A 14344-nucleotide genomic window follows, 5' to 3' on the forward strand; every position below is an offset into this window, starting at 1 on the left:
AATAGAGAACCCTGCCAGAATTTTTCAATGTTCCCATACTACCAGTTTCCCCTTCTTGGAAAAAAGACAAGCTCTATTTTTTTCCCATAGAGAAGTATTAATTGTAAGGAATAATTCACCAACCCACAAAGGAATAGTACTTAACTATGCTCTTCCTGTGAGCACTCAATTAACTGTATGCGTATAAAAGGCATTTCCTCTAAACGTGTATTGGAACTCACCTTATAAAAGTCCCAGCAGTGCAGCCTTTCTCATTGCTAAGGGACTGTGATACTGTTTCATGATGCTAAAATAGGAATCTTACAGTTTAAATTGTTCATATGCTGAGCTATCATCTGACAACTTAAGCATCAAAACAGGAAACATTTCCTAACCTCTAATTACAGCAATTACTATTGGATAATCAGTAATCTTCCATATTCTTAAAACTAAAGAACTAATTTTAAAGTGATATAAACAACACTGATAGATCATCAGTTTAATTATTGTTGTAAATGTTAGGCACTATTCTGCCATGCCATATTATAGTAAGATATTTTTAAAACAATCTTAACTATATTTGGTTACCTGGATTTGACATTTTAAAAAGTGATGATGGTTCTTTTCTAGAGCAAATGTTTTCTGAAAGTGCTAATCTCCTGTGGGACCTATATTCATAACCACATTGTCTGTATCATGATTCTAACTTTGGTTCTACTTGGTGTGGGATGGGCAATCAGAGTTTACACTTAGTGGAAATCTGATCCCTAGATTTGAAGGCTAATCTGTGGGTTCTGTCTTTATCTCCAATTTATATTCAATCCTGATTAGGCTTAAATGAGCAGATTAAAAACATACACAGAGATAATAGATTACTTTACCAATACAAGTTTTTAAACTGTATCTCCACTGTAATGTAGAGGCCTAATGCATCTATATTTTTCTGTGGCCTTATGAATTGCCTTTTTAGTTTTGGCTTTGATTGGCTCAATGACAAATTTACTACAATATTCTATCTAGGAGCTCATCTTTAATAGTATGCCATACTCTATATGTGTTCTCTTTAATCAATAAGAGAAATGGGCCTTGATAATTATATTATTTTCAGCATAGCAATACTTCACATATCTTCATCATTATATAAAAATAGTTATGTATAAACATCCCCATACTAAATTTCAAGAAGAAATACATATAAACTTACCCTTGAGCTGTGTCGGCCAGTTATTTTACCCTCAATTAAAGGACATGGGAATACAGGCAGGTCGATACAATTTCTACATTCTAAGTAGCTGGCTAAAGAACATTCTTTCATATTCCAGATGGCATTTGAAGATAAACCTGTCTCCATGCCTACAAACACAATTCTAAAAACCTTTCATAACCTTGAGCTACTAGATTTAACATCTCAATTTCACTTGTGAAGGTCTAACAGAAAGTGGATTGAAGGTTAAGAATAAAATGTTTCTGGAAAACATTTATTTAAATGGGAAAAAATTAACCTTAAGAATCTCTATTTGAAGGTGCCAGTGGCTCACACCAGAAATTCTAGCTACTCAAGGGGCTGAGATCTAAGGATTGGCAGTCAGCCTGGGCAGGAGAAGTAGCACTGTGGCTCACATGGTAGAATGCTAGCCTTGAGCAAAAAAAGTTTAGGGACAGTGCTCAGGCCCTGAGTTCAAGCACCATGACAAAAAAAAACCCAAAAATTTTTTAGAGAAAAAAACCCATAATTCTTTGTTTATATATATATATACACATATATATGTATATATATATAACTGAGAATACTAAAATCTCCATATTCTACACCAATACTAATGAAATATAAGATAGCCTTTCAAAAATTTAACACTAGTTTTAAAACAACTTGTATTAGCATATAAAAATATAAAATACAGCCAGGCACCGGTGGCTCATGCCTATAATACTAGCTACTCAGAAGGCTGTGATCTGAGGATGGTGGTTCAAAGCCAGACTGGGCAGGAAAATCCAGGAGACTCTTCTTTCCAATAAACAATACAGAATAATCCAGAAGTGGCACAGTGGCTCAATTAGTAGAGCGCTAGCCTTGAGCAAAAAGAAGTTCAGAGATGGTACCTAGGTCCTGAGTTCATGCTCTAGGACCAGCAACAATAATAAAAAGATGTATGGTAGAAGCTATAATACAACACAGATTCTGAAAACATAATTCTAAGAAAAGGCTATGTATGTGATGCTGGTACTTGAACCAAAAACCTAGAGCATGGCAAGTAAATGCTCTACTGCTTAAGCTACTCTCCTCAGTATAGGGAAAGATTTATTATTATTATTACTATTATTTTGCCAGTCCTGGGCTTGAAATCAGGGTCTGGGCAGTCCCTGAGCTTCTTTTGCTCAAGGCTGCAGACTACCATTTGAGACACAGCATCACTTCTGGCTTTTTCTCTTTATGTGGTGCTGAGGAATCAAACCCAGGGCTTCATGTGTGCTAGACAGGCACTCTTCCACTAAGCCATATTCCCAGGCCCAGGAAAGATACTATAAAAGAAACTTTCTGTGTGTTGGTATTAGGTTTGAACTCAGGGCCTGGTACTTTTGCTTGGCTTTTTCACTCAAAGTGGGTACTTCCACTTCTGGTTTTTTGCTAATTACTTGGAAATAAGTCTTGGGGACTTTTGTGCCCCTGCTGGCTTTGAACATGATCCTCAGATTTCAGATTCCTGAGTAGCCAGGATTCCAGATGTGAGTCACAACTGCCTGGCTTAAGTGAAACTTTTTAAGTACAAGTATTTGTCAACACTTAGAAATAGCAAAGTAATTCTGAGGACGCTTCCACACAGCACTGTGTCTGTAGACCTCTGATTCTCACAGTACATTCCTAACGAGAGCAACGGTCACTGCTGTCCTTCTGCACTCTAGACAAGCCATTTCTCCTCATCTTCACTGAAAAATCCACCCATCCATCTGAATCTAGGTTGGCAAGGACCACTTTTTTCATTGTATTGACACTTGTGTAACTACAAACTTTCATGGAGGAAGCAAGATGTCGGGTGCTTTAATAACTTGGAATGCTTCATGGTGGAGGAAACCATCCCATAGAAACTAAGGCTGCTACCCAGCACAGATACTCATTATTAAGGAAAGACAGCAAAACCCAGGGAAACTTCTTACACATGCCCACTACCTTGATTTTATTTAGGATCCAATTCCTTCTGTGCTTAAAACTCATGGTCCATTGAATTAAAAAAAGAAGGGACAGTGAACATTTAGAATTGAAAAGATGCAGCACCTCACAGCCTTTCGTTTTAAGCTCCAGGGTACGCCATTGAGAACAGGGTGAATTTGTGTCATAATAGGGCTATAAAACTAGGTAAAGTTGCAGTTCTCAGAAAAACATCTTACAATCTTCCATACTGCAATAAACCAAACATTCTTTAGAACCACATACTCATTTTTTGATAAATGAGTACATTACCACAAGAAAGAATGTCCAATTCCAGAAAAAATATTGAAATTGGTCAAAGCTGCAAAATACTAAAGGGAACATTATGGGAAGCACATGATCTGACCATATGTTTCTGCAGACATTTGTAACCAAAGTAAACATTCAGGGTTGTCATGAATGGTCTACCTTTGAGAGGGTAGGAACTGGGAAAACCCCATTTCAGGTTGAAGTATCTTTTATACTGACGTGTTGAATGAATGGACAATATTATTATAGAACTTGTTACCCTCAGATCAGACTTAAACAGGAAGAAAACAGTTTAGATGAATTTCCTGTTTTTGAAAATCGGCAAATAACAGAAGATAGGCTATATGAAGTTACCATTTGGAATATAAGTGATATGCTTTCTCTCGGGCATACTGCTTCTAGAAATAAGTGGAATTTAGCATTAAACTTTAGGGTGAGCCCAGGGTCTAGGATAAATCATAATGTATGCACTTTGTCCCTTCTATCCAATATTAGAAACAGGTAGTGGCAAGATAAAAACGAATAGGATGAACTTATCTTGAAAGAAGTTGGAAAATTGCAACCTGAGAAATTTATACTGGGAGACTTGGGCTGATGGGTCATTTGTTTGTATATAAGCACCCATACCCTTGTTTGTTAGAACAGCTGGTGAGAGGCAGTTCCTTTTATCCTGTAAAGCTGCCTCTAAGAGTTACTGCCCATCTCATACCCAGGTTGAGCTTGCCAAAGCATGACTTTGGATTTGTATGCCATTGGAATGTTTTCGTTAAAGTCAATATCAGAAACAGATGGATCAATGCCTCACTTATTCCAATGTGACATTCGTATTTGTACATTTCTTTGTTTTATACAATTTGGATTTGAGAAGCTACTTTTACCTTTGCAATTAAGGGAGTTAAATTTATTTATTTTTATTTTTTATTTTTTATTTTTTGGCCAGTCCTGGACCTTGGACTCAGGGCCTGAGCACTGTCCCTGAGCACTGTCCCTGGCTTCCTTTTGCTCAAGGCTAGCACTCTGCCACTTGAGCCACAGCGCCACTTCTGGCCATTTTCTATATATGTGGTGCTGGGGAATCAAACCCAGGGCCTCATGTATACGAGGCAAGCTCTCTTGCCACTAGGCCATATCCTCAGCCCCTTAAATTTATTTTAAAAAGCAATTTAACAGCCAAGTGCTGGTGGCTCATGTCTGTAATGGTAGCTACGCAGAAGGCTGAGATCTGAGGATCAAAGTTTGAAGCCAGCCCAGGCAGGAAAGTCTGTGAGATTCGTATCACCAATTAACCACTGGGAAGCCAGAAGCAGAGCTGTGGTTCCAGTGGTAGAGCACTAGCATTGAGAAAACGAATCTCAGGGACAGCAGCCAGGCCTTGAGTTCAAGATCCAGGAGTCAGGCCTTGAGTCAAGATTCAGGAGCAGCATCAATAAATAAATAGACTGACAGGCAGATAATGTAAGTACTGCTTTGCAGTTCAGACCTTACATGAAAGTGAAAAAGGTACATTATTTGCACTTGAGGGCTTCAGAAAGTGCTAAGATGTGTAGTCACTAAGCTTAACTTCTTCCTGTACGGGTCTGATAAGCTGTGACTGCAGTTTGTAAACAGCAGCACTCACACCGTATTTTCTTCTCACGTATATTCTCACTCACTTGAGCAATGGCAAAGACATTTTGTGCAGTTTAGTTTAATATTCAGAAAGATTTGGGGGGGGGGATTTTACCAGCCTAGTATTCTTGGAAATTTAAAAATATATATTTCTAAAAGTAAAATTAGTTAAAATTTAGGAAAGACTTACCAAGAAATAGTTATAATGTCCTTTTAAAAATACTGCTAGTGTGGGCTGGGGATATGGCCTAGTGGCAAGAGTGCTTGCCTCGTATACATGAGGCCCTGGGTTCGATTCCTCAGCACCACATATACAGAAAATGGCCAGAAGTGTCGCTGTGGCTCAAGTGGCAGAGTGCTAGCCTTGAGCAAAAAAGAAGCTAGGGACAGTGCTCAGGCCCCGAGTTCACGGCCTAGGACTGGCCAAAAAATAAAAAAATTAAAATACTGCTAGTTATAGCAATTTAGTAGGAGTTTTCCCCCCTTTGTTCTGATACTGTGGGTTGAACCCAAGATTTCATGCTCCCATGAGGCTTTTTCCAAGGCTGGCACTCTTGTACATTGAGCCACAGCTCTGGCTTTTTGTTGGCTAATTGGAGATGAGACTTTCACAGACTTTTCTGCCTATGCTGAAAAGGTCTCAGCCTCCTGAGTAGCTAGGATTACAGACAGCCAACAGTGCCTGGTGGGTTTTTTTTGAGACATGGTCTCAACCTCATCTTAAACTGGGCTCAAATAATCTTCCTGGCCCCATCTCCCTAGTAGCTGGCCCTATGACCCCTATAAGTACCAGGTGCATGCGTGCACCACTGTGCCTGTAACTGTGTGCTGGTCAATCAGAACACCTCTATCAAGAATTGTTACATAGAAGGGCTGGGAACATGGCCTAGTGGCAAGAGTGCTTGCCTCATGTACTTGAAGCCCTGGGTTCCATTCCCCAGTACCACATATATAGAAAACAGCCAGAAGTGGCGCTGTGGCTCAAGAGGTAGAGTGCTAGCCTTGAGCAAAAAGAAGCCAGGGACAGTGCTCAGGCCCTGAGTCCAAGCCCCAGGACTGGCAAAAAAAAAAAAAAAAAAAAAAAAAAAAAGAATGTCATGACTATTTGGTGTTTTAATTCATTCACTTTTTAAATTACCTATGATTGGACCTTCCCCTAAGAATTCCCTGAGAAAGGCAAACTAATCTGAACTAAACTAGATTAAAAATAAACAGGTGGAACATTACAATGCATATGGGACTTAGTTACCTTCTTATGAAAAGTTATAAGAAAAGTAGCTGACTTCTAATATACTAGGCTATTTTAAAACAGTATTAACACGATTCAAAAGCCAGTTTCAAGATAACAGCTCAGTTTCAGTTTGTGAAATTGAGTAGTGTTATAAATTATTATTGTAAGGCAAGTACCAGATGCAAAAATGACAAACAAAATGCAGCAATGGACACTGTTGAAAATGAACTGGACACTGTTGAAAATGAATTATCCAACTTGTGTGTGAGGACAGGAGGGAAACCCTGGGAGAGAGCAAGGGAAGGGGTAACATTGTCCAAAAATAAATGTACTCATTACCTGACTCATGTCACTATAACCCCTCCTGCACAGCACCTTTATAATAACAATAATAAAGGGAAACAATGACAAACAAGATCTGACTTTGTATAGACTTGTAAGTATGGCACTGAACACAAAAGCTAAAATAGACAACTTTAAAATAGTTCTACCCTGGGGCTGGGGTCTCAAGATGGCATATGGGGCATGCTTAATCTAGTCTGTAAATTTCCAGAGGAACAAGGTGTTAACTTCTATTACAGTTCTCATCACACTATACTGTGGCTGTGTTCTTTCTCATTGGTAATGCAGTGCAGCAGAGCTCTGAATTCAAAGCAGACACCAAAGTATGTCAGGTGAACAAGCAGGTGCATGACAGCTAACAGAAAGCTGTTGCTATTCTTAGGACAGACAGACTTGTAAACCATTAATTACATTATTACCTAGTAAACATTACCTTGGGACACAGGCAGGAAAAATTAACTTTGTCTCAGACTAGTAATAGGATTGAAAGGCTTTTACAGGATGCTGACCTTCAGTAAGGCTAATGAATCCCAGACTAATCAAACAGTTAATAGAAATCTAATTCATATTTCAGAATCCAATTGTATTAGAAGAATATGGTTTATGGATATCTCAAACAGATTGTGCACACATTTTAAGATATAAAAACACAAGTTGTTAAAGTAGAAAATAAATTGTCATACAAAATAAATTGTCATATTAAGCCTTGCTAGTGAAAGAATTATACAGACTTTCTTTTATAAGGATACTCAAAGTGCTTTTCAGCACATGGACCAAAGTCTAACAGATTTATTAGTTCTTGAAAGGTACAATTTCAGGATACTAAGGTATCATTTACACTACATTCTGGCTTGTTTCTGAACAATTAATATTTTGTATCATCTCTTAAATATATATAGGACTTTCACATACTGGACATAATTTACATAATCCTCATAATAATCTATTTATTGCTCACATTTTGTGCTCCACCCTGTTTAAAGCTGAGGCTCAAAACTCAGAACCAGGGCTGGGGATATGGCCTAGTGGCAAGAGTGCCTGCCTCATATACATGAGGCCCTGGGTTCGATTCCCCAGCACCACATATACAGAAAATGGCCAGAAGTGGCGCTGTGGCTCAAGTGGCAGAGTGCTAGCCTTGAGCAAGAAGAAGCCAGGGACAGTGCTCAGGCCCTGAGTCCAAGCCCCAGGACTGGCCAAAAAAAAAAAAAAAAAAAAAACTCAGAACCAGGGCCAATCTGTAAGTAGGAGCAAAAAACTCAAAACTCACCCTCCTGCATCCATATTCTCTTGTCTTTCTCCTGACCCAATGCAAAAGATATTCTATATACTATTCTGTATTTGTTTTTCATGTTGATCTATTCCTTAAGAAATTACTATTGATCACTTTCCCAAGTTCAGAGAGGTCAAATAGTTTATCCAAAATAAGTTGCAGGTGTAGTTGTAACATGTTTCCAAGTCTAATGATTAAAAAACCCCATGTATATTGCTAGTCAATTTTAAGGTATGAAATATGGGAATGTTAATACACTGATCTATTTTATTGTAATTTATATTCTGGGAAGTACATGCTATAAGTAAGTTCAAAGTTATGCCTGTCCAATAGCAATATTAAGGATGGCAAAGTCAGCTTTAATAGGTCTTTTAGTCCTCATTGGCAAAGCAGGTCATTTCTTAGGTCTTTCTAAAGCAGATTTTAAAAAGATAGTTTGGTTGGGCTGGGGATATAGCCTAGTGGCAAGAGTGCCTGCCTCGGATACACGAGGCCCTAGGTTCGATTCCCCAGCACCACATATACAGAAAACGGCCAGAAGCGGCGCTGTGGCTCAAGTGGCAGAGTGCTAGCCTTGAGCGGGAAGAAGCCAGGGACGGTGCTCGGGCCCTGAGTCCAAGGCCCAGGACTGGCCAAAAAAAAAAAAAAAGATAGTTTGAAATGAGTTAAATATTTAAATATGCATGCCATAATACGACTGAGAAAAAAAGAGAATATACTATCCCCCAAAATAACAAAATCAGCATTTAATACCTTTGAAACTTTTCAACTACATACAAATCATACATTTAAAAAATGATACCATTTGATCAGTTTAATATAAATGTCAGTTCTACAATTTAGTACTTTATAATAGGAAGGAAATAAATCAATCATGCAAATGTCAACATCTATAAATACGATCTTTTATCTTTTTTTTTTTTTTTGGTGTTGGGGATTGAACCTAGAGCTTCATGCATGCTAAACATGTCCTCTACCACTAGCCTATATTTCCAGCCTCCAGTTCTGTAAAATATGGATGTAAAATATTTTAATGTAAAATGAAAATTTGGGGCAAAGTAGAAGATAATCAAAATGATATAAAAGCCTTGAAACGGAAGATCAAGCCAGAAAATTATTCCTAAAAGGCACTAAAATAGCTCCCTAATTGTAAGCTGTTTATTCCTTTTCATCTGTAATTATCAGTTGATTTTCAAAGATTAATTTCTGAGAACAGTAAGTTTTATACAGCTTTTGTTTTCTTTCCAATACACTGAATCTTGTTTATTATAGAGTGGAATTTGGTACAAGATGGGTTATTCTGGACCTCATCCAAGAGGGTTTAGTTACTAAAAGCACCTCATTATAAGGTGGTCTCACCAATAAGGGGGTCCACTGGCTTGGGTCCCATGCATATTGTAACAAGGCTCCATTGTGGGGTACAGGAAGCCAGGCAGCTAATGGTTCCATCAAATGAAACCTTACGAAACAGAATTCTTTTTTTTTTTTTTTTTAAAGACATGGAAATAGTTTAAGGGTAAGGGATCATAAGCCTTGGTCATTTTCCTAAATTTCCATTTCCTGAAGTGATATTCTTTATGTTTTATAGCCACATGGGTATTTCATGCTAAGGTTTTAGCTTCTTTAGATATTCACTATCTAGTATGGTCTTATTTTTTATTCTGAAAACTTTCATTGTGAATTCATTTTTACAAAAGAATGGTCACATTTATCTAAGGAAATAGACAAGAAAGTATCAAGAACTCATAAGGCCTAAGTAAATTTTTGTGCTCACTGAGAAATTCGAGATTTAAAGAGCATGAAAATAATTGTGTGGTTATCAAATATAAAAAGAACACCATCACTTGCAGATGAATACAATAGCCAGTCTTTCAATTTTTATGACAGGCACTTTGATTTCATGAAATTTTCTAAGAAATTCTAAAGAATTAAGTATCTTGAGTATGTTTTATTATAGGAAAATAACAGGATAAAGCCCAATTTCAGAAATATGAGAATACTTTTTTTTAAATTAATGTTTTGAATAGAATAAAATCAAGGGTTTATTACTATGTAGAAAAAGTGCCAGATTTAAAACCATATTGTAAAAAATGCATAGTAGGAACATTTATTAATACCTTACACAATTCTAGAAAGTTTTCAATAATTCATCTAAAGTTCAAATATCAAGAAATGAAAATTCTATTTTTCACATAGTAGCTTTTGTTCCTAAGTAAAGCCCTTTACCCAACAGTAATTTTCACAGTGCATGGCCTCTATGATATATATACTTTCAAGTCTTGAATAAATTCAATAGTAAATAATTTATCTTATTTGGTCTAAATATATAAGGCAAATTATCTGATAATTCTTAACTTAAATATCTTAAAAAGTTAAAAAAAATCCAGCTAAGTAATTTTTCTTTTGCTGTTAATAACAGTTCTTTAGTGTCAGTTTATTTGTATATCTACAATTAAGAAAGTCTTCATCTAAAGCCAGAATGCACTCTAAATATATGACTGATCTTATAACTGGTGACCTGCCATGTGCCAGGTATTATCATAAATGATTATATATGTTTTAACTTATTTAATTATATACATTTATTTTTTTAAAAAAGCATGTTATTAGTAGTAAAATTGTCTATAGCTACAAAGATTAGTTGTTTAATTCTTGCATCATCATATTCTTCAATCTTGCAGTCTGCAAAGACCACAGGCCTACCTCAACAGTGATATCTTTGTAGGGAAAAAATGTGAAATGCTTTAGAATTACTAAAAACGTGTGGTACATTCTTCAGTAATAAAATAATTTTAGTCTCAGCTGGGGATATGGCCTAGTGGCAACAGTGCTTGCCTCGTATACATGAGGCCCTGGGTTCAATTCCCCAGCACCACATAAACAGAAAATGGCCAGAAGTGGCGCTGTGGCTCAAGTGGCAGAGTGCTAGCCTTGAGCAAAAAAAAGAAGCCAGGGACAGTGCTCAGGCCCTGAGGCCAAGCCCCAGGACTGGCCAAAAAATAAAAAATAAAATAATTTTAGTCTCAGAGTGTTACATTTTTGGAAAGAATAATCTTATCTAGGTATCTGCAACTAAAATGGATATCATAATAATACCACTATTGGACTAGGTGGAATCAAATATATCCCAACCTACAGATAAACTCTTTTAACTGGCAAACTGTTCAATTAAATTCCTTTACATTGTTTAAGATGGTAACACCCATCTTAATACTAGAGAAGCAAATAAGCTATTTTAATATCTAAATGCTAACAAAAATAAAAGCATATATATGTATATATATATAAATACATACATATATATTTAATTCACTTATTCAAATGAATGCAAAAATATCTGACTCCTGGTATTTTTAACCTGATAATAATAGACCATTCATACTACATGAGCACCCCATAAAATTTCAGTTCCAAGTGGAGAGGCAGTTCGCCAGTGGAAAGCTGGCTTAGCATGTGAAGCCCTGGGTTTGATCCTTAGCACATCCACATGGTATAGACATACAACCACTCACTTCAAATTATTCACAGGATGTCTAAATAGAGCCACTGTATAATAGGAGTTTCTTAGATAAAAATCAGTGGACATACTTTTTAATATCAGAAACCAACATCTTTAATAATTTTTTGATCAGATGTACAGGTTCATTCACCAAAACAAACACTCACAATTCACAGGTTTCCTATGCTCTAAGGGAGCATAACTGAGCTGTGTTTGTAGGTTTGCTTATTAAGTTTACATGTGAATTTTTTCTGTCTTAATAGTTGCCTAATTAAAACTTGATGCAGGCACACATCACTTTTTGTCAGTAGTGCTGGGGATTGCTGGTCACTCTTTCCCACAGGATAGTGAAGCTGATTAATTAGAATGGAACATTTGGAATATTTCATCTGGCATTTTATAACTTTACATAGTTTTATGATACATTTGATTTAGTTTTATCAAATAAAAGAGCTCAATTATATGCATATTATTTCTTTCCTTAAATTTTCTTACTTATAAGGCAGTTTATTAAGATGGTAAACTTTTTAGACAAACTTGATCTCTTAAAAAAACAAACCTCAAACCAATATGAGATAAAACCTATAATAAAAGTATAGTGAAGTCTGATTAGATTCAACTGTCATTAATCATTACATATTAGTATAAAAACAAATGGATTCGGTGAACTACAAAATATGAAGTTATATGAAATTAGAAGTGCCCCAGGGAACTAAATATCTTCTGAACTGGTTAATCTTAAACCATTTCTAGCTAAGACTTATTAGAGAAAATACTTTGTATAAATCATTTTCCGCACATAAAACAGACCCAGGGCCAGGATGTAGCTCAGTGGTAGCACACCTGTCTAGCCCACGGTTTGATCCTCAGCATTGTAAATAAACAGAAGTCTTCTTCCCTGAACATAAAATACACTTAAAACTAACTAAAGCAAAGAAGGACTACACAAAATTTTAGTCATTCAATGGATAAGTGATTATTTACAGTTGAGATAACAAAAGTATAGCAATATATTTTTACGGCTTGGCAGTATTATTACCCAAGATCAGCAAACACATTGCTTAAAGTTATCACTACTCCCTATTCTACGTGTTTTCTCACTGCTCCAAGTCATTTACACAAATTTTTACATTGTCACAAATGTCATCAATTTCTTCAATATGCATGCTTGAATTCACCTTTGTGTCTGTTCAACCTCAGCTTTCCTTTCCCTGATCGAATACACTCCTTTTACAGTTACAGTTTCAAAAAGGTCTTCAACTAAAATGCAATCTGAATTATTACTGAGCCTATCAGTTTCTGTGAGCTCATTTTCTTCTTCCTCTCCATCTACAGGATCATAAAGTTCAGGTGTGAAGTATATCGACTCATCTTCGGCCTCGTGTTCCAAAGCTTCAGCTGAACTGGGATGTTTATCTTGCTTGCTTACTAGAGTCAAAGCAGTATCTGAATCCAGGGCCTTCTCATCACATAGCAGTTGTTTTGAATTATTTCTTTCAGTGACGTCTCTCTTTATTGATGAAATAGTGGTTTCTGATTGAGGACATAGCCCCAATGATGTGTTTCCTGTTAATTCTGAGGATTCACATTCATCAGTGAGTGGCAAAACAGTTTTACCTTCCATTTTTTCTGTTTTGTTGGTAGAATTAGACCAATTCTCTGAGGACCTGAGGTCGGGTGTTGCAGTCTTTATTTTATCAGTAAAACATTTTCTCAAAGAATAAAAGGTAGACCAGCTATCTTTATTGGTTTGTTTATTGAAAGTTGGGCTTGAGGATCGGGAAATCACCATTTCTTCTGCTTGCATTGTTTGGATAGACTCTTCCAATAGTACTGGATCACCTAAGAATAGAAAAATTTCAAAACCTTAGTTTTCTGCTCCTAGCTGACATAATAATTGTTCGGTTAGAATTTTTGTTAGAAATGCTTAGATAACATACATAATGTTAATATATAAATAATACATAGATAACTGTGTGTGTGTGTGTGTGTATGTGTGTGTGTATAGTTTAGAGCTGACAACTCATAGTGTTGGACTTTCACCTTAGATTTTTCAGAAAATAATGTTAACTCTGAAAGAAAACCCCCATTTCCAGTGTTTCCTATCTTAAATTGTAATGCTACTTAGTAAACTTAAATTCCATACCAGGGACCTCAATCAACTGTATGAGAAAGAAAGAGTTAAAGGGAAGAGAAAGGGGGCTGAATGAAAAGGGGAACAGGTTGTAAAATCTTGCCTTGAAAACCACTATCCAGTTATGGAGAAAAACTGCCCTAGATTGAGTCTCTAATTTAATAAATAGGGAAAATGAGGATCACAAGGCTATGTTATTTGCTCAAAGTTATAAATCTGGCTAGTATTTAAGCATAGTGCTAGAACTCAGTAATCTCCAGAATACTGATTAAGGCTATTACAATGACTGATAGCCTTAAAGTTAGTATGTATTTCTTTAGAGGCATATAATAAAGTTTAATAAGCTACAATGATAAATGAATTAAACAATTAAAATTATATCCTATTACCAGAGTATGGCTACTTTCTTCCATTCCAAGTCAGATAGAAAATGTTTTTGGCTTCACAGGCCACATCGTCTCTATTGCAGTTACTCAATTATGATGTTTTCATGCAATACAGACAATTACTCACTTTGCTATTCTTTCCCCTAATATGAAAGAATGGATGTGATGGAGTTCCATTAAATTTTACTTCTCCACAAAACAAACAAATCCATAAGTATTTTTAAATTAGACTAATTTTTATACAGCCTTTAAAAAGGCATCTACCATTTGTCAAATGTTTTACAATTCTGTGATGTTCCTCACCTTAGTTGATCTTTAGAATGCAACCTAGATTCAGCCTTTTCCTGCTTTGACTCCAAAAAGTTGAAGTGTCTTGCTCACAAGCACAAAGCTAGTTACAAAGCTCATTAGTAGAAAGTCAGAAAATGGACTCTGCTA

The 14344-nt window shown here is 36.2% G+C and overlaps 1 protein-coding gene across 1 annotated transcript in view; it reads right to left on the bottom strand.

Moving 5' to 3' along the window:
* Window positions 1-11161: 11161 nt before the first annotated feature.
* The window catches only part of Brip1 (BRCA1 interacting helicase 1), a 108439-nt gene continuing 105256 nt past the window's right edge, over window positions 11162-14344 (bottom strand). Inside the window, 2 exon segments of the mRNA XM_048366414.1 lie at window positions 11162-12578; window positions 12581-13228. Of these exon segments, the coding sequence (XP_048222371.1) occupies window positions 12484-12578; window positions 12581-13228 (743 nt within the window). The 3' untranslated portion in view covers window positions 11162-12483.

Source organism: Perognathus longimembris, chromosome 17, assembly GCF_023159225.1.
Source record: "Perognathus longimembris pacificus isolate PPM17 chromosome 17, ASM2315922v1, whole genome shotgun sequence".
NCBI lineage: Eukaryota > Metazoa > Chordata > Mammalia > Rodentia > Heteromyidae > Perognathus > Perognathus longimembris.